We start from the raw sequence: 27481 nt of genomic DNA on the forward strand, positions 1-27481 counted from the left end.
GAGAGGCCCGCGCATCGCGATGAAGAGTGGCCCCCGCTTGCCACAACTAGAGAAAGCCCTCGCACAGAAACGAAGACCCAACACAGCCAAAAATAAAATAAAATAAATAAATAAATTTAAAAAAAAAAAAAGAAAGAGGACTCAGCCGGGCTTGGTAAACGATTGGACTCAGTGAGCGTTGGAGATGAGGGAGAGGCGGGAGGCTGGGATGACTGCGCGTTTCAGGCTAGATCAGTGAATGGACGGTGGCTCCATGTGCCCAGCTGGGGCTCCCCGGAGGGAGGGCTGCCCCAGGCGGAGATGCAGGTGAGTTTGGTTTGCAGCGTGTGGCATTGGATGTTCCAGAGAGACACTCAGGTAGCACAAGTGTGTAGGCTTGAGCCTGCTCAGTTTGGGGGATGTGGATGTAGGGGTTATTGGCCGACAGACAGTGACTGCAACCACCGTCTGCGGAAGGAAGAGGAGACGGGATCAAGGCGGAGCTGAGGAATCCACTATTGAGGACCATCTTCAGGAGAAAGAGATACCTAAGGAGACTGAGAAGCAGCAGCTGCTGGTAGGAGGAAGGCCAGGGGCCTGATATTAAGAGGAAGGAGTGCTGCAACCCACCAGAGATGCAGCCAAGGCAGCAAGAAAGACAAAGGTCTGAGAGCCAGGCCCAGGGCCGTGGAGGGCAGTGGCCACCCAGCCAGAGCTGTAAGTGAGCAGTGGCCAGATGCGGGTGAAGGAAGGAAGCTAGTGTGTATAGACGCCCCACTTGAAAAGTTTGGCTCTGAAGGGGGGGGGAGAGAGGAGCTGAGGGGCAGGGAAGGGCTCCACGCTCTGTGACGCTCTGCTTTGGATTTAGCCACTTCACTGCCATTGCCTACCTGGTCCTTGGTTCCCCAGCCTAGACCATCAGCTCCTCAAGGACAGGAATCATGGTTTATTGATCTTTGAAACCTACACACCAAGCACTGCTCCCACACATCGTAGATACCCAGCAAAGCAGTTCAGCTCTTGCTGAACTAACAGCCAACCGTGGCCGTCATTGATGGATTCTCCTCACTTCCGAGTGCAAAACTTAAAAACCCCTCTGCTATTTCAACCCCAGTGTGGTAAACACTTCAGTTTTCACTGCTTAAACCATACTCAGTAAACGAGCCTATTCGGCCCATTTGGACAACACTGAAGAGAGAACCTCCTACCATCCAGCGCCAGGGTTGACAACAGCTACTGTTCTGGTGAGCACAGGGCCACCAGCTTTGCTCCCACACGGCTGTGACCCTTCCCTTCCTGATGTCTTCTGCTGGAGCGGAGCTCCATAAAGGAAACATTCCATCTGTTGGCTTTTTACTCCTTCTGCTGGCTTTCTCTTTGATAACATCAGAGCTCAGATTGGCTGCCTCCAGAATGCGAAGCACTCACAGAAGTCTCTGCCTGGGTATTGTTCTTACCCCCACGGAGGAAGGAAGGAAAAGCTAGAAAACGCATCAGTGGGGATGGAACCCACACTTTCCCCTAGTCCGGCTCAACTTGGAATGAATCAGCTGGGAGGATTTAAATCTTTGGATACAGAGAAACGTATCTAATTGCTTAGAGGCTTAAACTCCCAAATGGTCTAGATGTCCTAGGGCCCAACTTCTTTTGAGACTGCCAGTGGGAGATGTCCCCTCAGAAAAGTGTGCCCACTGGCTGGTCGCTGTGCGGTGACCCGGGATGGGACAGTGTACGCCAGGTGTCGGCAGCACACCTGCCCACTGCACCTCCCCATGGTGGTCCCCACCGTTAGCCGCCCCCTCACGAGCCCCGTCACAGCCCGAGCTGCCCTGTGGTTTCAGAGGTTGACAGAGATCCCGTGCACCCTGTGGATGAGAAGCCACGGGATGGAGACGGGGAGGGTCGGGAGGCTGGGCAGTCATGGCGTGGCTGTGCTTGCAGGTTCTGGGACGCTAGAGTTTCTAAGACGTTTTCACGTCCATTATTCAGTTCATCCTGCCAGCAGTGCGGTAAATGGGCAGGACTGGCACTGCTCACCCCATTTGTAGATGAGGAGCCAGGGCCATAGAGCATAATACAGTGTGGAGGTGAAGACCGTGGCCCTTGTGATCACACTGACCAGAGTCTGAATCCCAACCTTGCCATTCCCAGCCTCTGCCAGTGTGGACACGAGCAACGTAGTTCCCACTCAAAGTGGCAGTGATGAGGGTTAAATAAGATAATGCGCATTGTTCTTGGCTCGGCATCTGGAACATTGCCCTCAACGAAGGGAAGTTGTTGTTTTAGAAGTAAGAGTTGTTATTGTAGCTGCTGGACCCAGAAAACTTAAATGTAATACCCAATATCATGTAATTCCTAAATATGCCTGGTATTTGAGATTCCAAGTCTAACACACAGAAGAAGTGGCCCGTGGTGTCTGTTGAGTTAGAAGAGTGAAGATACTGTGTTCCATCCAGTGTCACATGGGTACACATCTGTATATTCACTCATTCCGTGAGTATTTGCTGAGGGCCCACTACACGCTAGGTCCTGTCCTGAGTGCAAAACACAACAGACAGAAGACCAGGCCGGCCCTCCTACAGCTTCCATCCAAGTCGAGGAAGAAGACAGATGGTGTATAAGTGAAAAAATAATAAAGTAATTCCACATACTGCTAAGTGCTATAAATAAAACAGGGCAAGCTGAGGGAGTTTCATTGGGGGTGGGCTTATAGCTAGAGTGGTCAGGAAGGGTCTCTGAGGACATGACATTTGAGCTGAGACCTGAAGGATGAGAAAAGCCGGGTTCCAGGCAGAGAGGGGAACAAGAGCAGAGGCCCTGAGGTCGGAACGAGGGAGGATTTCCAATAGGGAAGAAACACAGACCCACATGCCTGTAACATGCTGAGTGAGTCAGGATCCCAGGAACCAAGTCTGGGGACGCAGGTGGGCTGCCACGGAGGCCTTGCAGGCCAGGGCAGAAGGCTTGCATTTTGTTCTCAGTGGTCTTGGTGACCAGTTCCGGGCACAGGTGCGTGGCATGGCGTCTCGGGGTGTCTGCTTAGCTGCCCTCATCCTTTCAGAGGCAGCTTGTCAGCAGAGCCGCCAGCTAGGCGGTGTTTCTGAATATGCTAAATCTACCGGGGCCCCGCTTTCTGGCTCAGCATCTGACTCCCTTAGGGAGCTTCCTCGAGTCTGCAATCTGGTTTTCCACCCAGCCTCGCCTCAGAGTCTCCAAGGGTGGTTCCTGGGGATTCTCCTGCGCTGCAGGTTTGGGAGCTGCTGATGGAGAGCCCTGCTCTTGGGCTGTGTGCTCTGGGTGCAGCCTGCTCAGCTGGGCCCATGCTCTCTTTCAGGTGGTGTTGATCAATGCCATCAAAGACGTGGCTAAGGCCCTCTCAGATCTCATTGGTGCTACCAAGGGAGCTGCCAGCAAGCCCGCCGATGACCCCTCCATGTACCAGCTCAAGGGGGCCGCCAAGGTAGAGTGGAGCCCCAATTAGGGGCAAGCGTGCCAGGGGTGCTGCGGTGAGAGATGCACACTCAAGAGTATTGGAGGATGTGCATCTGAGCTCCTTTCTCACTTAGAGGTGCTGGTACTCGTGGCATTAGATCCGGAACTAAAAGGAGGGATGGGACCTCAGCGCACTCCCTGTTTTCTCTTGACATCTCTTCCCGTGCAGGTGATGGTGACCAATGTCACCTCCCTCCTCAAGACCGTGAAGGCGGTGGAGGACGAGGCCACCCGGGGCACACGGGCGCTTGAGGCCACCATCGAGTACATGAAGCAGGAGCTCACGGTAAGGAGCAACCAGTCACCTCCCTCAGGGTCCACATCCAGCAGCTGACCCCAGTGCAGCTTCTCTGAGACTTCTAGCGTAAAGAGGTTTTACCTGGAACACCTGAGCTAGGGAGGCCCACTTGCCTGCCTGCTGGTACGTTTGTATCATGGAGACCCCATGTGAAACTGACCTCGGAGTTTGGCTAGGATCAATTTGTCATTGTAATGAAATGAATTAATGTATGGCTTGGGACCATTCAGATTTAATTCCACTAAAATTGCAGCGTGAAACGAAAGTGCTACAGAAGAGTCCTGGTAAAGGGAAAATTCAGTGTAGCCGCTTGGCCTCGCCTTGAGTTTAAATGGTGTGTACACTGTGCAGCCACGTAGCCCCTCCTGATTCCCGTTGCCACCGGCAACACTCACACTGCTGCACACGTACGGATTTGGGAGTCTGAGGTTGGCTGTTAGGAAAACCTGGATGCCTTTTCCTGGGACACTTCCCTCTAACGTCAGGCTTCCTTCTGTGTGTGGTGTCTGACCTCAGAGACGCTGACCCCATGTTCGCTCTTACCTTGTTCCACCGTTGCAGAGCGAGGGTGTCCTGGTGAACCTGTGATTGTCTCCTGTTCTTTTGATCCCGAGACAATTGTGGATTGAATCATCCTTATCCCTAGAAATAGAAATATGCTAAAAATGAGTAGTTTCAAACTGAGATTTCTGTTTAATAGGAGGTCTGATCACAGATTCAGCTTCTCTTTTGGAAGGAGGCGTCTTTAGAGGGTCACCTGTGAGGGCCGCAAGCCGCTGAAGGGCAGCAGTAGAGACAAGCAATTCTGTTGGGTTTTGCTGGTGGAGGCTTGGGTTCTCTTGTCCTGTTTTTAATGAATCCAGCCTTGGTTGGTGTTGTGCTTAGTTCTCACACGGAGAAGAAACTAAAACATACAGGCCTTAAGGCTGCTGCCTGGTGCTAACCTGCTTGCACGGGCTGGGGGTTTTTTACCAAAAGTCTGGACACACATTCTGACAGGTGTGGGTGGGCCTAATGGTGACAATGGAAGCGATTTGAAATTTGGAGCTTTCTTGGGAAATTACAGACACATGGTCGACCTAAGTATACCGATGTGGTTTAGAATTGACCCAGACTGTGCATTTTCATGGACACAGGAGGTTTCCAAAGGAGCGTGTGTCCCAAGGCCCACGTTAGTGTGGAGAGCTCTGTCCGTGTTCATTCCACTGTAGCATTCAGGGGTGATCCTGGGCAGCCTGACAGTAGCTGTTCATTTTTGGGGGAGTAGTGATGTTTAACAGTGGTTGGCACATGGCAGGGATGCTGGCTGGGTCCTCCTTTCTGCTTCCAGGAAGACTTCCCTGCTGGAACGAGGCTGCCTAGGGCAGAAGACAGAGCAGCCCCACCTGGTTCGGGAGTCCTCATGTACAGGGACAGCCAGGGTACCCATCACTCATGGTAGAACCATGGCAGATGGGCTGGAAGCGGAAACGGCTGGCTTGACTGGCGGGTGGAACTTTAAAGTGGGATATTCACTTACCATGGCTAATTTATTTCAGCTCTAAAGGTGTGTGTGTGTGTGTGTTGTTAAATAATTCACAGTGTCACTGCGGCACACTCGACCTGAACACCTCCACACAATTAGGCAGTTATATTTGTAAGAAAGGCTAAGAATAGATGAAACTGAATGCTTCATTTCCCCCAGCCCCACACCCTCTTAAAGAGAGAGAGCTGAGTCCAGAGCAATGCATCCAGGTCAGTCCTGCCCTGGAACCAGCACCTGGGCTGCGGAGTTTCCGGGAACTACCGAAGCATGAGCAGGAATGGGCCAGGAGAACTGGGAAGCCGCACAATGCCCCCCCTACCCCGCCCCGGTGGAGGGGGGTAACGAATACACGTTGAGTGTCAGTTTCCGAAGGCAAACAAGTTAATGCTGTAGATCGTTCTCCCTCCCCACGTTGTCCCCATGAATGCCGAGTACAGGTGTGTGAGGCTTATCCACGCCGGAATCTTGAAAGCAAGAATGATATTACTGTACTCAGATTTCTAATTTCCTGCCATTTGACGGTTTCTTCCCGTGGCTGGCTCGGGTTTTCAGACACTGAGCCGCAGCCGGTAGGGGAGGCATAAGTTATTTCTGTCCTTCCCTTTTTGATTTTTTCAGCACTTCGATTTCTAACTTCCAGGTATTCCAGTCCAAAGAGGTACCTGAAAAGACATCATCACCTGAGGAATCCATCAGGATGACCAAAGGCATCACCATGGCAACAGCCAAAGCCGTGGCAGCTGGGAACTCGTGTCGACAGGAGGACGTGATTGCCACCGCCAACCTGAGCCGGAAGGCCGTGTCAGATATGTTGACGGCTTGCAAGGTAAAGGCCTTGGCGTTGTTTGGGGTGGGTAGGGTAGTGTTCGGTCACGGTTGAGCTGTTGGGTTCAGTTTGGAGAGGGGGAGGGGCTGGCCATGTGTAGAAGGGAGCCGCTCGGTACCTTAACCTGTGTGTGTAATAGGCTACGCGGGAAGGCAGGTGTGCCCGTCAGCCCCTGGGAGGTGACTCTCCGGGGGCAGTTTTGTGTCTGAGAGGGCATGGAGTAGGCCTGCTGACTGACCCTCCCACTTTACCTCTCAGTTCTTCCTAAATAGGCGGGACACCTTCTTACAGGGGCTGTAGTGGAGGCCGCTCTGGCAGTAGTAAAGCAGGCCTGTGGCATTTTGTTCCAGGCCCTTCAAAGGAAAACCACACCCCTCGTCAGCCTGCACCCTTTCCTGCTTCCATAGGTCAGCAGCCATTCTGCGCCCGGAGGGGTGTTGCCATAATTGGGTGAGGCAGTGAGTGAGAGGAACCAAACAGAACGTCAGGGATCTGCCTTTTTGCTCTGTGTGCCAGACGTCTTGGAGCAGCTTTTCTGATCCTTGGGGAGACGGCGGGGGCCGCTGCCCTAAGCCGGTGCTCATGGAAGGAGCTGGGGAGACCTGAGCGTTATGACCTTCCCTTTATTTTTGATCTGTTAAGCCAGAGAGCCGTAAGAGCCTCCCTTTGAGCACCTCCACCCCAGCCCTCCACCCTTCTAGGGACAGCTGTGGCCCAGGGACCCTGACTTCTGCTCCGTGATGGATCGATGGCCCCCCTGCCGTGGTGGGCAAATGGGGCTGAGCCACAGAGAGGGAAGAACAGCTGTTGCAGCTCGATGTCCTCAGCAACAGGGCCCTTCTTTGTGGTGCAGTGAGTTGTGGGGAGAGCTGGTGCGGGGTCGGACGATGGCCTCTCGGGTTCCTTGGCAAGGGTAGGGTGGGCTGGGGTCCCTGGGCAGAGGCAGCGTGAGGCAGCCAGGCTGAAGGGCTGGGTGTGGGAGAAAGCACCGCATTTCCTGGTCTCCTGGGTGTGGGGGAGGGTAGAGCGTGGGGAACAGGGGTAGGCGGGGGGGGCGGTGCAGCAGAGGGTGGCAAGAGGGTCGGGCCACTGTCCTGAGGACCGAGTGCGCTGGGCCGGGGAGTTTAGACTCTCCTGAGGCCACAAGTACAGTTTTGATGCGCTCAGTGGGATCTGCCGTGGCAGAAGCAATAATTCCCCGAAGGGGTTACGGCCTCCGTCAGAACAGTATTTACCAGGGACTTCCCTGGCGGTCCAGTGGCGAAGACTTGGCCCTCCAGTGCTGGGGGTGCGGGTTCAATCTCTGGTCAGGGAGCTAAGATCACACATGCCACGGGGCCAAAAAGCAAAACATGAAAAACAGAAGCAATATTTTAACAAATTCAATAAAGACTTTAAAAATGGTCTGCATCAAAAACAAACAAAAAAACTCCTTAAAAAAAAAAAAAAAGAACAGTATTTACCAGCCAGATATGGCCTAAAGGCCACCATGGTGTATATGCAGGGCACCTGATAGTTTTGGAAGGGCTGGCATGAATGTTCTGTCGTTCGATCCTAGATGGGAAGGGTAAAGGAATTCTCCTAATGTGATGGATGATGAAACAGGCTTGGAGAGGTGAAGTGGCATGACCAAGGTCACACAGCTGTTGTACTTACAATCAGAACCAGAACTGAAATCGTGTCTTCTGAGTTCCGGGCTAGTCTGTTTCTGCTGCCCGTGGCCTCCCAGCCATAGAGCTCGAGGTCGCTGTGGTTGATGAGTGATGGGTACTTTTGTCTCCACGTTACAGACGTGAAATGAAAGGGGGAAATGGAAAGCAGCTGTGATTTTCAAGTCTCTTCCCTCACACACGTTCCCGTTTTCAGGGGAGGAGGTTAAAGGTTAAAGGACCGGTGCCGTTTTCCCAGCCTCAGGTCCTCACTGTTATCCCACCCTAGATCAGGCCATCCTGATTTTGCAGGACAAAATAACAGCCAGAGCTTCACACGCCAACACCAGACTTGATGACAAGAGTCACTGCTGAGCCCTGAGACTCCTGTTAGGATAGGACTTACTGACACTTATGTTGCCTTTGGTCTCCTGTATTCCCATCCCTTCCCAGAAAGGAAACGAGGCAGCTTGCCAGAAAGGGCACGAGGCAGCTTGCCAGAAAGGGCATGCAATAAGAACATATAGAAAGCCAGGGATGCCTACTGGTGGGTCAAGAAGGAACCCTCTGTGCCAAGCAGAGCGCCACGTGGCCATATTTGAACACCACCTTTGGGGCTGAGCAGGGCAGAAACGGAGGCGCAGTAGGTCCCATACTGACTCATCAGAGACAGGATTACACTAACTGCTCCGGTGGGGATGCAGACTTCCTTACACCCTAAGGTTATTCTCATGTCTGTTTCTTTCTGGTCTTCCTTTCATGTCCATACGTCTATGTCAGATACAATTTTTTTTTTAATGCTTTTTTTTTTAAATTAATTAATTTATTTTTTTGGCTATGTTGGGTCTTCATTTCTGTGCGAGGGCTTTCTCTAGTTGCGGCAAGCGGGGGCCACTCTTCATCGCGGTGCGCGGGCCTCTCACTATCGTGGCCTCTCTTGTTGCAGAGCACAGGCTCCAGACGCGCAGGCTCAGTAGTTGTGGCTCACGAGCCTAGTTGCTCCGCGGCATGTGGGATCTTCCCAGACCAGGGCTCGAACCCGTGTCCCCTGCATTAGCAGGCAGATTCTCAACCACTGCGCCACCAGGGAAGCCCCTCAGATACAATTTTATATCTCTGACTACAATTAATGTTACATGACTGTTTCTACGTTACTAGCAGCCATTATAACTGACTCTTTATTGACCACAAAATACTCTGGTAATGAATATACTCTTTCCCCCACTATCAGATGCTTAGATTGTCTGCAGTTTTTTTAAATCATCAACTTAACTGCAGTGAACATCTTTGGGTATATCCGTTTTTCCTATGCTTTGGATGATATCCTTAGGCAGGCTCCCAGAAGTAGAATTAGAATGTCACACCATTTGACCTCCTACTTATTGCTCGATTGCCCTCCCCCAAGGGATCTACCAGGTTAGAGCCACCAGCCGTGACCAGCAGCCCCCGCACAGCTCTCAAGGAGGGCCTTGCGCGTTACCTACTGGAGGAGCATCATAACCCTTGTCTTCCCCCAGTGGTGTCTCGTCGAACCAGACATGGGCTCTGTCCTCACACTTGGAGACACGTGGGCGAGGCTGATTAAAACACAGGAGGGGTTAAAGGCCTGGCCCGTTAGTCCTCAGATGAATACAACCAGGCTCATAACTGACAGATATCGGCCACTCAAATTATCCCCACCCCTCTTGGGGTGGTTTGGGGGGTCAGGTAAGCGGAAATTTCCCAGGTGTTGCCCGCAACAGCCCCCAGTCCTGGGGAGAGGGATTCGACTGGAGGGATCATGGAGGCGGGTCACGCTTCCCCTTCTACCTTGACCTTTTTATCGTAATGTGTAATTTGTATTTGTCCTGACTTGTGATTTATTTGCAGTTTTCTATTTTTTGTATTCTTGTAAGCCCCCTCGAGTTCTTTGCAGAGTGAGGTTGTAGAAGGAGGAAAGGCTAAATGGGTAGGGTTGCCAGCAAATAAAAAACAGGCTGCCCCATACTTATGCTAAAAGTTTTCATTGTTTATTCGAAATTCAAATGTAACTGGACGTTCTGTAGTTCATCTGGCAGCCCCGTGAATGGGCGTACCATCTGAAATGATAGCTCACGAATGACTCAAGTCGGCAGGTCCCAAGTACAAGAACGAAGGGCCAGATGCTGTGTTAACCGTATGTCCTGGTCTGCTTATCTCAACGCGTATAATGCGAGATGAGTTATTTATGGCACCTCTGAGGGTGCCGGGGGGCTCACTCTCTGAAGGTTCCCAGGAGCCAGTGAGCCCTGGCCGGGAGACTCACTGTGACTGCAGTGTGATCAGGTCACAGAGGGCGGACCTGGGCGTGATAAGCATGTGAGCAGAGAGGGCTCTTCAGGATGCTTCACGCTGCCGGAGAGAGGGAGGCAGATCCCGGGATGGTACCGCCTCTGCTGTAAGCCCCAGTCATGAATCTTTCCTGGGCTTTTTAGCACACGTGGAATTTCTTACCTTTCAATAAAAGATGGGGGGGGGCATGAGGAGAAAGGAAGGAAAGAGGGGCCAGATTCACTTGCTTTTGTCTGGCCTCCGGGCATTAGAAAAAGCAAGACACAAAGTGTTGTCAGAGAACCTGCAGTGCAGACAGGTGGGAGGTATCAGGAGAATGTGGAGGAGAACCCCTCCTCTCTCCGGGGAGGCAGGGAAGGTTTCTCAGAGAGGTCACTGAAGGTAAAACGGGAGGAGTTCCAGAATCGAGGTCTCCTGCCTCTGGGTCTTGGGCTACACAGCACTGCTGGGCAAGTGACCCCACCTGGCTGCCTGGTCCACTTGCCAGCTGGCTCTTCCTGTTTTAAGATGTCGACGTTCCTTTCTCTCTCCAGCAAGCATCCTATCACCCCGAGGTCGGTGAGGAGGTGCGCACCAGAGCCTTGCGGTACGGGACGGAGTGCACCCTCGGCTACCTGGACCTTCTGGAGCACGTCTTGGTGGTGAGGAGGGGCATGGGCCAGGCCAGGGCTGGGGAAGAGCTGATCCGGGTGCAGAGCATCTTTCCTCGGGAAGACCCCTCTTAGAGCATCGCGCAGGCTCCACTTGCGAGGCTGGGACTGGATTGAGCTGAAAAGCCTCTCTCATCACACTGCCCCAGCACACAAGATACAAGTGTAGTCTGGAGGGAGGTGCAGTTCGAATCCAGAAGAGCCTGGCTGTCTCGTTGCACCAAAGAGGCAAGGCTAGCGTGGAAGAGCGGTGGGTAAGCAGAGTGAGAGGCGAAGCAGGTGGGACACACAGAGCCACCACTGAAAAAAGATCAGGAGGTCCGGTCAGGAAAAACCCCAGTCCATCCTGCAAGGGCCAGGCTCCTAGAAGAGCCAGACCAGCATCCGTGACACGTTAGAAACATCACCAGTGCTACAGGAGACCTACTAGCCTCTTGTGATTTCCCCCAGTCCTCGAACCAGTGGCTTAGACCACATTGAGAATGTGTCCAGTTCCGTTTGTCTGATGACCTTCGAACCTGCCGTGCCCGCATGGAGCTGGGTTAATGTGGTGTACATCTGTCCCTGTCTAATCCTGGGAGCCACGTTTAAAACTGGGGAGTTCTGGGAGAGAACTTGTTTAGGAGTCAGAGACACCCCAGAAGAGACTTGATGATGTCTCACCCCCTTCACTGCCCTTGCTCCTTCCTAAACCTAAAAGAAGAAGATCCAACAGGGCACTTTCATGTACACAACACATGTACCTCAAAGATTATTAAGCCTTTCATTTGCTCTGCATTGACATTTATCTCTTTTTGTGCGACCACGTGAGGCTAGCAGGGCAAGGGAGTGATCCAAGACCCAAAGAAGTTTGGCCCCTTGGTTGAGGTCACCCAGCTACTAATGACAGACCTGGGACCAAGTCCCAGCTCTGCTCATTCTAGCATTTCACTGCCTTCTCCTTAAACTTAAATTACCTTCTGATGTTAAGCATTTCAGGTCTTTTAAGGGAACATTACTTTTATTCTTCGCCCAGGTAACCATGGTCATTGCAAAAGAATATCTTTTGTGAGAGTGGCCAGTCTGGGGTTACTGACATTGGGCTTCCAAAGCCTGAACGCTTGTGAGTAGAAACCAGTGTATTGCTCGTGGGCCAAGGAGAGAACATCTTGGCCAGCCAGCGTTCGCAGACACGAGCCTCCCCAGCCAAGCCAGCTTGTCTGTGTTGGGATGTGAAGTGTTCAGCCCATGAGCATGCATAGCAGGAAATTTAGCGTAAGGAGAATGAAGCCAGCAAGGCTTCCACAAGGTATCTTTTTCTTGATGGGACCATCTATTCTAGGCACATGGAATCTTGTTACATCCGAACATTGGAAAGCATAGCGGAAAACATAATGGCTTAGGTTTAGAACGCTTGAATTCAAATCCTGGCTCTGCCAAGTAAATAGTTGCATTACCACTGTCTTAGCTGGGCTTCAGTTTGCTCAGATGTTAGGCCGCTGATTAAGGATTAAGTGAGGCTGCGGGGAGTCTGGGGCTGTGGCTGAGCTCACTCTGCTGCACGCTTCGTTAAAATCCTCCCAGAAGGTGCCGGTCCTGGCTGAGCAGAGGTGCAGGGCTGCGGCAGGAGAGCCCTCCTAGCTTGCCAAGTGGGGGCTGTCCCCCAGCACCCATTTTTCCTCGTCTCTGTCTCTCATGCTTTGGTCCTCATCTTGTTCATTTGATACTGGCATCCTCCTATTACTCCCATGAAGGATCCTCACCTCGCCCCTTTCGTCCGGTTCCATTTCTTGGTTAAACCGTATTTTTTCCCCGCTCCTGTGTTTGTACCTGTGGCGCCAGTGTTGGTAGGTGCAGGCCCCTGCACACATTGGCTCTTGGTGAGCCATTTAACGAGAATGTCACTGCATCGGGGTCCACTTGCAGCGGCGCCAGATCCCCAAGCTGGGATGGAAAGGAGGCAGCAGCCTTCAAGGCGTAGGGTGGAGTGAAGATCTCGGGTTTCCCTCCTCCGCACAAAGGCAGCTTAGACCAGGGAGAGGAGTTCTGTCTTCATGAGGAAGGGCAGGTGCCAGCACTTGTCTTGAGAACCTTCTCCCAGGGGAGAAAGAAGAGGGAACCCTCAGAGGGTCCCCTTCTTGACCTCAAGCCACCTTTAGCCCCTCTCCCAGTACCTGGGAGCGAGGTGCTGCATCCACCAAAGCACTTCCTCTCTCCTCCTCCATTCCTCTCCATGCCCACCCCATGCTGGTGAGCAGAAGAAGACAAGGCCTCCCAAAGGGGTCGTGGTGGGTGGGTGGCCTCTTTGCCCCAAAAGAAGCTGAGGTGTCCAGAGCCTCCGTGGGAAGGCCTTGGAGCCATTCCCAGGATACACACTCAGAGACCCCAGCTTTACAGCCACTTAATTACTGTGCCAGGCATCAGCCCTAGTGATAATCAGTAGGTTCTTCTGGAACAGGAAGAAGGGCACATACCACAGGGAGACCCCACATCATGTGTGATTTGGGAGGTTTCCTGTGGGACCGGAGGTTGCCAACAGGGGAGCTACCACTCCCGTCTTTTCCTGGACCCAACAAGAGCCATTGCACTTTACAGCCAGGTGTGCTTCCCTGATGCATTTTCCGTTATGAGTTCTTCCTGGTATTTACTAAAGAAACAGGGCTCTGAAGTCTTGTGTGTTTGCAGACCGAATTTGGTTGATTGTGTGGTGGTTGACGTGTCTGTTAAACGCCTGCCACCTGAATTTCCTTTCATCTTCCTCTACAGTTATTGTCACTGTAACTCGTAATTATGGCAATAATATAAATATCCTGTTTCTCCATAGCTGTTTTGAGACTTACGGTGTGAAAAATGCTGGTGCTAAAACGCAATCATTAATAGGAAGAAAAGCTAAATGACATGAAAACTTTTATGCAGCATCCAGAATTTGTCTCATCTTTTACAAGAAAGAGGTTTTTCCCTCTTTATGGTGACAAGTGCTGATGGTTCATCCGAGTAGATAAGAATGAAATCGCATCAAGTATTTGTTCATATTTTTATTCTTGTCTCTTTAGAGACCTACACATATTCTTTGAAGGGTATTTTCCAATAAAAATATAGGAAGGAAACATCCAGGGGGGATTATCATAAACATGAAAAAATACCAGTTCCTAACTGAAAATGGTAGAACCTCTGTGACAGTGTTCTGTCCCCTAAGCTGCAGACATTAGCAGTTTCCTTGGGCCTGCAGCTGAAAATAAGCTCACTCCTTCTCCAAAGCAGACTTCAAAGAAATCTGGACTAACATGAGGCTAAATACGAGGAAGATTGTTCCACATGAGAGGACCATGAGCCATAAGACCACTTAAGACAGAGCTGGTAGAGACCCAAGAAGAAATTAGGGAAATGGAGATGCACGAATACGGAAAACTAGTGTTCACTTCTGAGGGAACTTTGACAGAATCAGAAAACGAAAGCCAAATTGACAATTTAGAGAAGACATCAGAGTTATGTGGAAATTACTTTTAGGGTAGAGGGAAAGAATACTAAGATTAGCTATTTGAGGGTGGTGAATAAAAAAGCAGTTAAAGCTAGAGATTTTCACACACACACGTGCACGCACACACACATACACACACACACACACACACACACACACACACACACACACAGAGTATGCCCCATTCTGCCCTCCTCTTCATTCACTGATCTTTACGCACATCATCAGATGACCACAGTACCTCCATCCTGAAAAGAAAGTCAGCCGACATTGGAACTGTAACAGGAGATCTTAGGATGGTCCTCCTGGGTCATTGCAAAGCTGACTTCTCTTTTTAGTTGACCAAAGAGAATTAGTAAGATTTCTGAAAGCTGAAGAAAGGCCAGATAATTGTCCAATTTTTACAAAAGGGGAAAGAGGAAAGTAGAAATTAAGGTTTGGAGGAAGTGTCCAGCAATTTAGAGGAATAAATTGAGGTCACTTTCAGGTGGTCCAGGGAGGTTTAGCCATCTTCTTTAGGGGCTGCTTTTCTTAAATTTAGACACATGAAAACGTGGGGGAAAGTATGCTGCTTTAGCCTTGTTCAGGTCAAATATCCTAGAGCCAAGGATTCTTCACCTTTTTTGGCTGGTTTGTATATTTTAGTTTTACTTTAGAAAAAATCTTAAAACAGAAAACCATATCAGCATTTCTGTGTCTACCATCTATAATTAACTAATTTTGTTAAATAATATTTTGTCTTATTTGGTTCAGATCCTTATTTTGTAAGAAATCTCTCAATAATAATTAATTTTGTATCCTTTGCCAATACCATCCTCCTTTTTTCTCTGTCTAGGCAGAAATAACTATCATGATTTCAGCTTTCTTAACCTTTCGTGGATCTTGGGCCCCCTTGAGCTAGCTAAAAGCCCACTTCCTGCCTCACCCTACCCTCATCAGAGACACATCAGCACGTAAACACAAATGTCCCTTAAACTGTGAAGAGGGTTCCCAGACCCCTAGCTGGATACTTTGGGAATTTAGAAACTCCAAATCGAGAACCCCTCCTTGGGGATTTTTTTTTTTTTTTTTTTTTTAGAATCCAGTTATCAGTCTACAAACAATGGGATCTAATTTAGGCAGAACCCCATCCTTGCTGCCCTGGGAGCTGCTTTATGAAGCTTTAGAAGTGCCCGTTTGAGCAATGTTGGCCTTCTGCATTTGCTGTTGGCTGGTTTGTCATATGGAGGATTTCTATTGCAGGATGAGAGGCAGTCACTTGGCCTCTGCAGGAACCACAGGTCGATATTGCTGCTTACCCACAATATGAGGTCTTTGACGGGGTTAAAATTACCGTCGCTTCCGCTAGCAGCACTTTAATTTCATTCTATCTGTTGCCTGCTACGAGAAATCATGTTGACGTAATTGCAGAATAAAAATAGAACTCCTTTGCTCCTGCCTTATTTAAATAGGGTGTTTTGCCATAGGGCCGTTCCCTTTCTTAGAGCCAGAGTGTATACAGAAGTGGTTTTCTCCCTCCATCAAGGCTCATGCAGCTCAATATCAACAAAACAAACAACCCAATCCACAAATGGGCAGAAGACCTAAATAGACATTTCTCCAAAGAATATATACAGATCGCCAACAAACACATGAAAGGATGCTCAACATCATTAATCATTAGAGAAATGCAAATCAAAACTACTATGAGGTATCACCTCACACCCGTCAGAATGGCCATCATCAAAAAATCTACAAACAATAAATGCTGGAGAGGGTGTGGAGAAAAGGGAACCCTCTTGCACTGTTGGTGGGAATGTAAATTGGTACAGCCACTATGTAGAACAGTGTGGAGGTTCCTTAAAAAACTAAACATAGAACTACCATACGACCCAGCAATCCCACTACTGGGCATATACCCTGAGAAAACCATAATTCAAAAAGAGTCACGTACCACAATGTTCATTGCAGCTCTATTTACAATAGCCAGGACATGGAAGCAACCTAAGTGTCCATCATCGGATGAATGGATAAAGAAGATGTGGCACATATATACAATGGAATATTACTCAGCCATAAAAAAAATGAAATTGAGTTATTTGTAGTGAGGTGAATGGACCTAGAGTCTGTCATACAGAGTGAAGTAAGTCAGAAAGAGAAAAACAAATACCATATGCTAACACACATATATGGAATCTAAAAAAAAAAAAAAAAAAAGTGGTTCTGAAGAACCTAGGGGCAGGACAGGAATAAAGATGCAGACATAGAGAATGGACTTGAGGACACGGAGAGGGGGAAGGGTAAGCTGGGACAAAGTGAGAGACTGGCATAGACTTACATATACGACCAAATGTAAAATAGATAGCTAGTGGGAAGCAGCCGCATGGCACAGGGAGATCAGCTCGGTGCTTTGTGACCACCTAGAGGGGTGGGATAGGGAGGGTGGGAGCGAGACACAAGAGGGAGGGGATATGGGGATATATGTATACATACAGCTGCTTCACTTTGTTATACAGCAGAAACTAACACACCATTGTAATGCAATTATACTCCAATAAAGATGTTAAAATAAATAATTAAATTAAATTTTAAAAAAATAAAGACAGAAGTCTTTTCACCACTCCCCTTTGATGATTTCAGTGAATCTCCCTACCACACCCTTAACTTTTGTTTCAGCTTTATTGAGGCATAACTAACATACAATGAACACATATTTGAAGTGTACAATTTGAGTAGTGATAATCTGAATACGTCTGTGAAAGCATCACCACAATCAAAACGATGAATATATCCGTTATTCTTCAAAATTTCCAAACAACCACTAGTCTGCTTTTTGTTATTACAGATTTGTTTGCATTTTCCAGACTTTTATATAAAAGCAGTCATCGGGCGTGTACTCTCCTTTGTCTGGCTTTTTTCACTCAGCATCAGTATTTTCAATTCCATCCACATTGTTATGTGTACCAATAATTTGTCCCCTTTTCTTGTTAAGTAGTATTCCATCATATGGATATGTCATAATTGTTAATCAGAACACCTGTTGATGGATATTTGGGTTGTTTCCAGGTTTGATTATTATAAATAAATCTGCTAAGAACATCCTATATAGAAGTTTTTCTGCCTGTATGATTTCATTTCTCTTGGATAAATACCTAGAAGTAGAATATTTATATCATAAGGTGGGTATATTTTTAACTTCTTAGGAAACTACTAAATTCTTTTTTAACGTGGTTATTTCCACCAGCTGTATATGAGAGTTCCAATTTCTCCATGTCCTTGTTAGCACTTAGAATGGTCAGTGTTTTTAATTTTAGCCATTCTAGTGGGTATGTGGTGGTATCTTAAATTCCATCAAGGGTTAGAAGGCATTTTGTGACCAATTTGTCCACGACACTAGGAATACTCATTCCCAGGTCAGGCGAGGATTTCATTGATAGGCCACTCAAAGTGCTAATACTGGACCAGACCCTGTTAATAATAACCAAAAGTGTCTGGACCATCTGTCTTACTATTCTGTTATGGTCCAGGAAATGGTTGCTTCTTCCCATTTCTAGAGTTATGCATTGATCTTACGGAACTATATATTTGGTCAATCATTTCAAGTCACCTAATCGTCATCAATTTTATCTGAGGCTCAGTCACACATTTGGTAATGCAAGAAACAATAATCTTGTAAAATAGGCAGAATACAAGTAATATAGCTGGTAACATTAACAAGGTCATAAGTAGGTATTTAAGCTGAGAACTTCCACTAGGTGCGGCCCAGTATAGTATCTGCCCAGATCATGTAAACAGTCTATTCTGCACCAATCGCTGTCTTTAAGGAAATCATATATTGATATTGTACATAAAGTTCACCAAAGATTTCTACGTGTAAAGGTGAGTGGTGGGTCATCGTGACCCCTTGCAGGATTGAGAAAGGAATGTTATCTTCTAAGGAGTTACGTGGCTGGTGTCAGAAGAAGAAAAATTGATCTTTAAGATTGAGCAGGTATTTCTGCTATTGGGGAGGTCTGTTAACACGTAATGCAGATGCACAAGGCACACTAGAGGGGAGGGAGGAGGCCAAAGGGCAGAGAAAAAGTTTTATGTTTAAATTGTTCTTGTCTTGCCTTAAAATGTGAATTTTTATTTCATCAGTCAGATATATTTTCTGCAGATAGTTTCTCTTAGGGTGTCACCTGTATTTTCATTTTCATAACAGTGTCTGGTGGGGGGAGACAAATGTATATTAAAAAAGAAAGAAAATGACAGCAAGGCAGAGAGTTGAGAAAACAAAAAAGTGCAGATAGAACTTGGATAAAAATGAAAGTAAAATGAAAATATGTCTTACATATAAAATATTAAACATTTAGGATGAACTGAATGTTTGCAAAGGTTATCGAATTATTTTCAGGATTATACCCCAGTGTGGGGAAGAAAATAATCTTCCCTCTACTCTTCTGAGTTCTTGCCGGAGACCTCATGTAATAAGACAGATTAACAAGAGAACAACAAAAGTTTATTCACATGGTGTACCTCGTGGATAAATGGAAGATACCCAGGGGAAAAATGAGCAATTCCCAAGGTAGCCTAAGCCACCCACTTAAATACCACTTTCAGGCAAAGAAAAGAAAGGTGTATGTGGTGGGAGGAGGCTGGTTACAGGAGGTGGCCAGGAAAAGCAGGGTTAACCAGGGTAAGGTGGTTAGCAGGTTTTAGTCAGAGCCTTCATCATGGATAAGATTCTCTTGTGATTTTCACTCAGCCTTCTCTTACTGGTACAGAGAGGGAGACACCCTTACAAATGGAGATTTCTTTTATAAATGTAAATTACCCTTTCAAAAGAGTAACTTCCCTGTTTTCAGAGCACCCCCGTGTCTGATTTTTCTCAAAATAATCAACTCAAAGCAATCTGTATGCCAAAGAGGCATATTCTGGGGTGACATACTTTGCTACCCTTCACCAGCTTCCTTCTTTGTCTTTCATTTGCCTGCCTGATTGATTCTCTTCTTGTTAACAACCTTATTGAGACATAATTGGCATATGGCAAAATTTACCCAGTTAAGGCATACAGTTTCTTGGTTTTCACTATATTTAGAGTTGTACATCTATCACCATAATAATTTTAGAACATTTTTGTCAACCCAGAAAGAAACCTCATGCCCTTTAGCAGTCACTCCTCATTCCCTTCATCCCCACTCCTAGCCCAAGGCAAACACTAATCTTTTTCTTGTCTCTGTAGATTGCCGATTCTGGACATTACATGGAAACAGAATCATATAGCATGTGGTCTTTTGTAATTGGCTTCTTTCACTTAGCATAATGTTTTTAAAGTTCTAAGACATAAACTTTCAAATTCCTGCTTTTTTTTTTAAATTAATTTTTATTGGAGTACAGTTCCTTTACATGTTGTATTAGTTTCTACTGTACAGCAAAGTGAATCAGCTATATGTATACATATATCCCCTCTTTTTTTGATTTCCTTCCCATTTAGGTCACCACAGAGCACTGAGTTCCCTGTGTTATACAGTAGATTCTCATTAGTTATCTATTTTATACATAGTATTAATAGTGTATATATGTCAATCCCAGTCTCCCAGTTCATCCCACCCCCCTTCCCCCCTTGGTGTTCATACGTTTGTTATCTACGTCTGTGTCTCTATTTCTGCTTTGCAAATAAGATCATCTATACCATTTTTCTAGATTCCACATATATGCGTTAATATACGATATTTGTTTTTCTCTTTCTGACTTCACTGTATGAAAGTCTCTAGGTCCATCCACGTCTCTATAAATGATGCAATTTCATTCCTTTCTATGGCTGAGTAATATTCCATTGTATGTGTGTACCACATCTTCTTTATTCATTCCTCCGTTGATGGGCATTTAGGTTGCTTCCATGTCCTGGCTATTGTAAATAGTGCTGCAATGAACAGTGGGGTGCATGTGTCTTTTTGAATTATGGTTTTCTCTGGATATATGCCCAGTAGTGGGATTGCTGGCTTTTTAAAGTTTTAAAGCCTAATTTATGTGTTTTGTCCCCTATTTAAGAAGCTAAGATCACAAAGGTTATTCTCCTGTATTTTCTTCTACACAGTTTTAATTCTTACATTCAGGTTTATACTCCATTTCTAGTTCATCTATGCATATGGTGAGAAAAGGGTCAGGTTTATTTTCTTACCTATGGCTATCCAATTGTTCCAGCATCATTTGTTGAAAAAATTGTCCTCATTGAATTAAAGGTGCTTTAGCACCTTTAATGAAAATCAGTTGACTATATGTGTGAATCTAGTTCTGGACTCTTTTCTGCCCCACTGATCTGTATGTCTATGTACCAAGATCATATTGTCTTGATCACTACTATAACTTTATAATGAGTCTTGAAATCAAGTATTCTAAAACTTACAGCTTTGTTCTTTTTCAAAATGGTTTAGCTATTCTAGGTCCTTTGTATTTTATATACATTTTAGAATCATCTTGTCAATATCTTAAAAAAAAAAAAAGCTTATTGGGATTTTGACTGGGATCATGGGGAGAGTTGGGAATAATTGATCTTAATAGTCTTCTAATCCAAGAATATGGTATATCTCTCCATTTATTTAGGTCTTCTTTAATATTTTCAACAACATTTGTAGTTTTTAGCATCCACACCTTGCACATCTGTTGTCAAATTTAACAGTATTTAACTTAACAGGTATTTCATGATTTTTTATGCTACTATAAATGGTATTGCTTTTTTCAAAATTTTCAATTTTTTACTGCTTATAGAAGTATAATTGATGTTTGTATATTGACCTTATATCCTATGACCTTGCTTAACTCATTTATTCTAGCTTTTTTCCCTTTTTTTTTTTTAAACAAATGCCTTAGAAATTTCTACATAGGCATTCATGCTATTTATGAACAAAGACAATTTTACTTCTCCCTTTCCATCTGCGTGCCATTTATTTCTTTTTCTTGCCTTGCTGCACTGGCCAGGAATTCTAGTACACTACTGATGGAAGCGTGAGGACGAATATCCTTACCTTATTCTTGGTCTTAGGGGAAAACACGCAGTCTTGCACCATTTACTATGAGTCTCCCCATCATACCTTTAACTCCTTGCTTATTCACGTTGTGTTGACCACTGCAGAAAAAGCAAATAGCAAAGCCTGTGGACTACTTTGCTCTTTAGTCCCTGAGCCATAGCCATTATTCACCTAGTGGCCTTACAGCATGTATTGTTTCAGACAAATACAGTACAAGCCTTTTACAATTAAGTAGTGGCAAATGCCCATTTGATCTAGAGCAATGGTTTACAACGTTGGCTGCAAATGAGAACCACCTGGAGAACTTTTAGAAATTCTGGTGCCCAGGCCGTACATCAAACCAATTCCATCAGTAGTCCTGATGGAAATGTATACTATATTAAATTATATATTAATTTATACAATCTTACCACAGCTCTATAATGAAAGGACTGTTTGTTGTGCTCATTTAATAGATAAGTAAACTGAGGCTTAGAAAGAAGATAAGTAACTGGACCACAGTTACTGAGGTACATTGACTCTAGAACCTACCCTTAATTCAGTTGCCTGCCAACTGGCTGTGTTAAAAAAGTAAAAGGCATCTAACCCCTCCCCTCCACCTTTCCATGGTTCTGGTGATCTTCTGGAACTAGTCTAGGATGCCATCATATTAGGACTTGTCTCCAGTAGTGTGTTAGTCTGTTATTCATTCATTCATTTGTTCACTCATTCACTGGTTTGTACTGAGTTAATATCTGCATGGTGCTATGTGTAGATAGGTCCTAGGGTGAGGGAATGAGAATAACAGAGCAGCTGAGCTCAGAACAGTAGCAAATATAAAATTTAGAAGATTGCAAGAGGAAAGAGGGTAGGGAATAGATGCCTGGGAAGTGGTTGCTCAAGAATCTTTGACTAATCAGTTCAAGTGTGTAACATAATGTCTTCTATGCACTGGTGTGTCTGGGGCTGGTGAATGTGTAACCGCATTAACTCCCCCAACCCCAGATTTTTTTTTTTACCAAGCTTCTTTTAAAGTTCTCTTATAGTTTTGGGGTGCAAAAGACATCTTTTCCAGACTCTTGAGAAAGAGTACGATACCTGGCCAGGTGAAAAGGGTATGGGACACCAAGAAGGGAATTAACATTTAATGAATGCCTACTGTGTTCCAGGCATTGTGCAAGATACTTCTCGTGGGTTATTCCATTTGATGTTTATGCCACTCCTGAGGAGTAGGCATTATCCCAGTTTTACAGATGAGAAAACAGGTCCTGAGAGGTTCAGTAATCTGCCCATTGTTCACAGACCAGGAGCAGGTGAAGCTAGGTTTGAAACCCAGGTTTGTCCAATACCAAAGCCCAGGCCTTGTCTGCTGCTCAGAAAAGTCCATAGAGAGACAGCAGTGGTGCTTTCCTCCTGAATGTCTTAGCATTTCTAAATCTCAGGATGACCCCTCTGAAGCATGGGTAAGAGATGCAGAAAAGAATATTGAAAGAAGAATTTCAAGATTAGGGAGGAACAAGGTGGTGTAAGTCAGATGTAAATCCACGGTGGAAGATGGTAGGGAGCTCTCATCCATTTCATAATTCCATTCTTGAATGAATTTGAGAAGAAATCAGCTGAGGATGTCCTTTAAATTGGATTAGGGGTAGATTTTTAGTATCTTTTTTAACACCAGAAAAATAGCAAAAAACAAACTTAAAACCCCTTTAAACTAAGTTTAAAAGAAGGAAAGTCCATAGGACTTCTCCCAGGAGAGCTTGCAGTCAAAACCCTGGAAATGGATTGTCCTTTGAGGAACAGCCCTTCTCTGAGAGATTTTTGTCTCCAAGACCCCACCTGAGTCACACTTTTCTTCTGACCCCATATTTGCTTTGTCACAAACACCAGCTGACCTGCAGCGTTGGGCATTCATATTCACTCAGAGCATTCTTACATTTTGGGTAATTTCCGTGTGCGTATGTTTGTTTTAGGTACAAACAAAAGGACAAATAAGAATTTCATCTCCCTTGTGATCTTAGGGGAGTATGTCAGAAAGACCTTAGGAAAACTCCTGGTTCCCAACTTTTCATTTCTCACGTGAGGAAACTGAAGGCCAGTGAGTCTTATGTGCTTTCCCCTAAATTTCTGAAGTCACTTGGTGACAGAGTTGCAACTTCAAATCAGGATGTCCAGCTCTGCATCCACCAGCAAGAGTGGGCTTCCTGTCACAATGGCTGCCATCTTCCTTATGTGTTTGACTTGTTCTTCACCCATAGATTCTTCAGAAACCAACCCCAGAACTCAAGCACCAGCTAGCTGCTTTCTCCAAGCGCGTGGCCGGTGCCGTGACCGAGCTCATCCAGGCAGCGGAGGCCATGAAAGGTAGGCTGGATTCGCTCGTGTCGTCCTGTGGGGCAGTCTAGACAGCAAACTGAGCAGAGAGGATGGGCAGCCTACACAGGCCCTCTCTTGGCAAATGCAGCCAAAAGGAATACAGCGAGGAATTTTTTTTAAGAAGCAAACGGGAGTAGGATTAGACTTAAAAAGTAATATTCTCCTGAGACAAGTCTTTTCTCCAGTCTTTGTATTAAGTGCTTCAACTTAAATGTCGTGATCCATCTACAACCGCTCACTTCTCTTTTAAGGGTCTTGCCATCCATTTTTATCTGCATTTTCCTTCATCAGAATATTTATTCTCATTTAAATAATACACTTGATGTTTAGAAACGGTGCTATCTGGGCAGTATATTGTTTGCACACCCCTTCGTGGTTATGAAGAAGCAATCAACTCACCCAGGAGGGGTTTTCTTACCAATTTCCCTTTGTTTGCATTTGAGGGGAATGGCTATTCCTCCTGAGTTCCCAGGAGAAAAGAATGACAAATCTCTGTTCTCAGCATAGTCTCAAGTCTCCTGAGGATGCTTACTTGCATTCATGAACTTTAAGTTACAAGTCAGAGTAAAACTCAAGCAGGCCTTGGTCAATGAGATCTCGATTTTTGAAACTATCATTGGTGACTGACCCTGTGGTAGGACTGTCTATACAACTGATGGAGAAAATCAGGATCAGACAGGCACTCCCCACCCCGACCCCTGCACCCAGCTGATGTTAGTGACAGCTGGAGAAAAGATCCCTTAGGGCAATGCAGCTAGTCAGCTTATGGAGCATTCCTGCATGCAAATCCTGATATTGTTTGTAATTAAGTCACTGCCCTGAGGTCTGCAGCTACCAAGAATGACCCTCTTTGGACTGCTTTTAGGAACAGAGTGGGTGGATCCAGAAGACCCAACCGTCATTGCAGAAACAGAATTACTGGGGGCTGCAGCATCCATTGAGGCTGCTGCTAAGAAGTTAGAGCAACTGAAGCCGAGAGCAAAACCAAAAGTGAGTGTCCGCGTGTGGCTGCTTGTCTGATGTCAGTAGGTCTCCCGGTGGATGGCTGTGAAATGGAGCCAGATGGGCTGCAGGGAGCTCGTCTCCCTCCCTGTGGTTGGACTAGCAAGCTGCAAACCTGTTCTACCTGCCCAGCACCTTTTTACAGGGTATGGAAAAAAACCCAAGGGTGGGTCTTTCAGGTTAACCATCCCAAGAAATACCTTTGGGTATCCAGAGGAAGAATCCCGGCATTTACAATCTTGACTTCGTTCCACTATTACATAAAGCAGGTGTTGGATGTTTTCTATAGAAAGTCCCTGTTGCTGAATGTGAGATTGTCACCCTCTAATTTTCTGGTTTCCATAATGCTTTTTTACCAGAAATAGCAATGCTGGGTCTCTCCTTTTCTTAAAATCAATAGAGAGTAGTGTGAACCTCAAAAGTGGACCCGGTAACAGATTTTTTCAGTATATGCTGGAGACTGTGGTTGGCTGGTGTGTTTTCTCCATCTATGTTTGTCATCTAGATAAATGTTGAGAACTTAGTTACTAAGATCGTAAGTATGTGTTAAGAGAAAGTCATTTAAAAGAAAGAGATACTTTAAGTAAGGACAGTAGAGAGGACAATTATTACCAAAAAGAATGGTGCCCTGGTGCTGTCCAGGGGGCAGAGCCCAGCCCTGTAAAGAAGCCAGTCCCCCTGCCCCCATGGCTGTCTTCAGTGGGAAGATGGTAGAACCAGAGGAGGCCTCTTTATCTTTCTATTCAAGCAAGTCCCTACTGGTTCCTGTAACCTCACCTCCCTTCCAAGGATCCAGATACCTTAGGAATTAAAATCTGGCTCTTCTCTTCAAAAAAAAAGAAGTTGGATCTCCCAGTTTAGGTGCCTAAAATTCTACCTTTTTTTAAAAAAAAAAAAAAACCTAAGGCTGAAACTTGAGTACTGGAATATACCAAAGCACTCAAAAGCAGTGCCCGGGCTGATGCTGTATGTAAAATAGACATGGACATATAGTGAATCTGTTAGACTTGCGGACATTCTCAAAACCATGGAATTCTTAGAGCCAATCTCCTAATAGTCACTCTAGATTTGATAAAGGGATTTTTAGAATTTCTCATCAAGATGTAATTTAAGATTTTTGGCTTCTGATTTTTGAGTTTGCCAGGGTCCTCTTTACTGGCCTTAACCTGAGGGTCTTAGGTGGTCTAAGTTTGTCCAAGTTTTTCTCAGCAAACTTCAGAGCTAAGTGTAGGTGTAAGGGCAACTCCATTTTCTAGACTTGGCTTTATTTCTGCTTTATAAAAATAAGTTAATCATGAGTAAAAAATACTTTCAGCTAAGAAGTGGCAGCCATTGACTGAGATTTAGAGGCCTTAAACTTAATTAGTTTTTCCTTTTCCTTATCTGATTCACCACATACTTTCCTCTCTCCGGAAAGCTCTGTCTGCTAGTGCTGGGGCCATGTCAGTTGATGCACTTTCTCCTGGAGAAGTAGCTTGGCGCTAATTCACGTTGACCCTTCACCATACTCTAAGAGCTGCAGTCCCAATCCCTTTCCCATTGTCTTTTGCAAGACCCTTCTGAGCTCTTGTGTATCCCTGAATTCTGGCTTCCCCCTGTCCAGCTATTGATTTATCTCATGATTCTTGATCTGAAAAACAGTCATTAGAGTTCCTATTCCATAGGATTGTTGATATAACAATTAAATGAGATAATCTAGGAACACAGTACCTGACATACCATAGACGTAGTAAGCGGTCAGCATATCACCATCACTGAAAATATGATTCTAGGACTTTTATCTACTACCTCCTAGGAGAATGCCTGAAATAAAAATTATTCCATAGATCCATGAGCTGATGGCCTTAGGAAAAAGAGGAAAAAAAGAAAAAATAAGGCTAAAAGCACATGTTGATTGAATGCCAAGCATGTGCTAGGCAATCTTCTAGGTGCTTTACATAGATTAACTCATCTGGTCCTTACAGCAAGTCCACAAGGAAGCATTGTTGGCGTCCCTGCTCTAGGGATGCAGAATCAGAGGCAAATTACTTGCCAGAGTCAGATGGCCTTGACCGAGCTGGAAGCAGCATTGTTTGGGCTCTGGAGATGGCAGTTTCAGGCCATACCTCTGGGCCTACCCAGTGTCAGAAACTCCGGTGCAGTCCCACGGGGGAGGTTTCTGGTTTACCTGTGCCACTTGAGCCATTAATCCCACCTCTGGGAATCTGTCCTGAGGAGGAAATCCAGAGAGGAAGAAAGTTCTGTGTGCGTGAGAGGGTTGTTCCTTTCATCCTTGTTCACAGTAGCAAGAATTTGAGTGTCTGCTTGAAGGAAAAGTATGTAGCTACTCAAAATAATGGTTGATAGGACTGTGTAGCATGAAGAAGATGCTCCTGGCATAATATTAAGTGAAAACTAAAACAGGATGTGGAATCATGTACTCAGTATGATCACAGCTCTGTTAAAAGAAACACTTGTGAATGAAGGAGACAGATGGGGGATGTGCAAGAATGATGGTGAGATTGGAGTGATGGGAGGGTCTATGTTTTAAAATTTTGTAAGACAATGTTTTAAAAATAACAGCACTTAAAAAGTTTGTGATGACTGCCACCCTGGGCCAGTGGGCATTCCCTACGCTGCCCTAGGATCATCTAGCCTTTCTGTATATAGTGTGGGTTTTTACAGAAAGCCAAGGTCACAGTTGACATAACTGTTGAGTTGAGTCCCTTCCTTGGAGGTACCTACTCTAGGTCACTCCCATCTTCCTATTAGGAAGGGTACTTGATCCTTCTAGAGTCTTTAGAATGATCTCTGAAGTTTTACTCTACCCAGTGACCAGAGGCTCCCACCACATGGCTTATGTTATCCATAAAACTGTTTTGAAGAAATCATCAACCTAAACCACGGCTTTTGTGCCTGTCTGGGAGTGCCATCTGCTCTGTAGTAATATCAACATGAAATAAAATATTGTTC

General features: G+C 45.9%; 1 protein-coding gene across 9 annotated transcripts in view; it reads left to right on the forward strand.

Moving 5' to 3' along the window:
- Positions 1-27481, forward strand: part of TLN2 (talin 2) — a 446962-nt gene that overhangs the window by 402804 nt on the left and 16677 nt on the right. For all 9 annotated transcript variants that reach the window (XM_082383205.1, XM_082383207.1, XM_082383204.1 and 6 more), the window contains 6 exons: positions 3314-3439; positions 3641-3757; positions 5935-6120; positions 10613-10720; positions 23410-23515; positions 24393-24517. In XM_082383205.1, coding sequence (XP_082239331.1) covers positions 3314-3439; positions 3641-3757; positions 5935-6120; positions 10613-10720; positions 23410-23515; positions 24393-24517 — 768 coding nt within the window. The remainder of the gene's footprint in view (positions 1-3313; positions 3440-3640; positions 3758-5934; positions 6121-10612; positions 10721-23409; positions 23516-24392; positions 24518-27481) is intronic.

The sequence above is a fragment of the Balaenoptera borealis genome (assembly GCF_965194805.1).
Source record: "Balaenoptera borealis genome assembly, chromosome: 3".
Classification (NCBI taxonomy): Eukaryota; Metazoa; Chordata; class Mammalia; order Artiodactyla; family Balaenopteridae; genus Balaenoptera; species Balaenoptera borealis.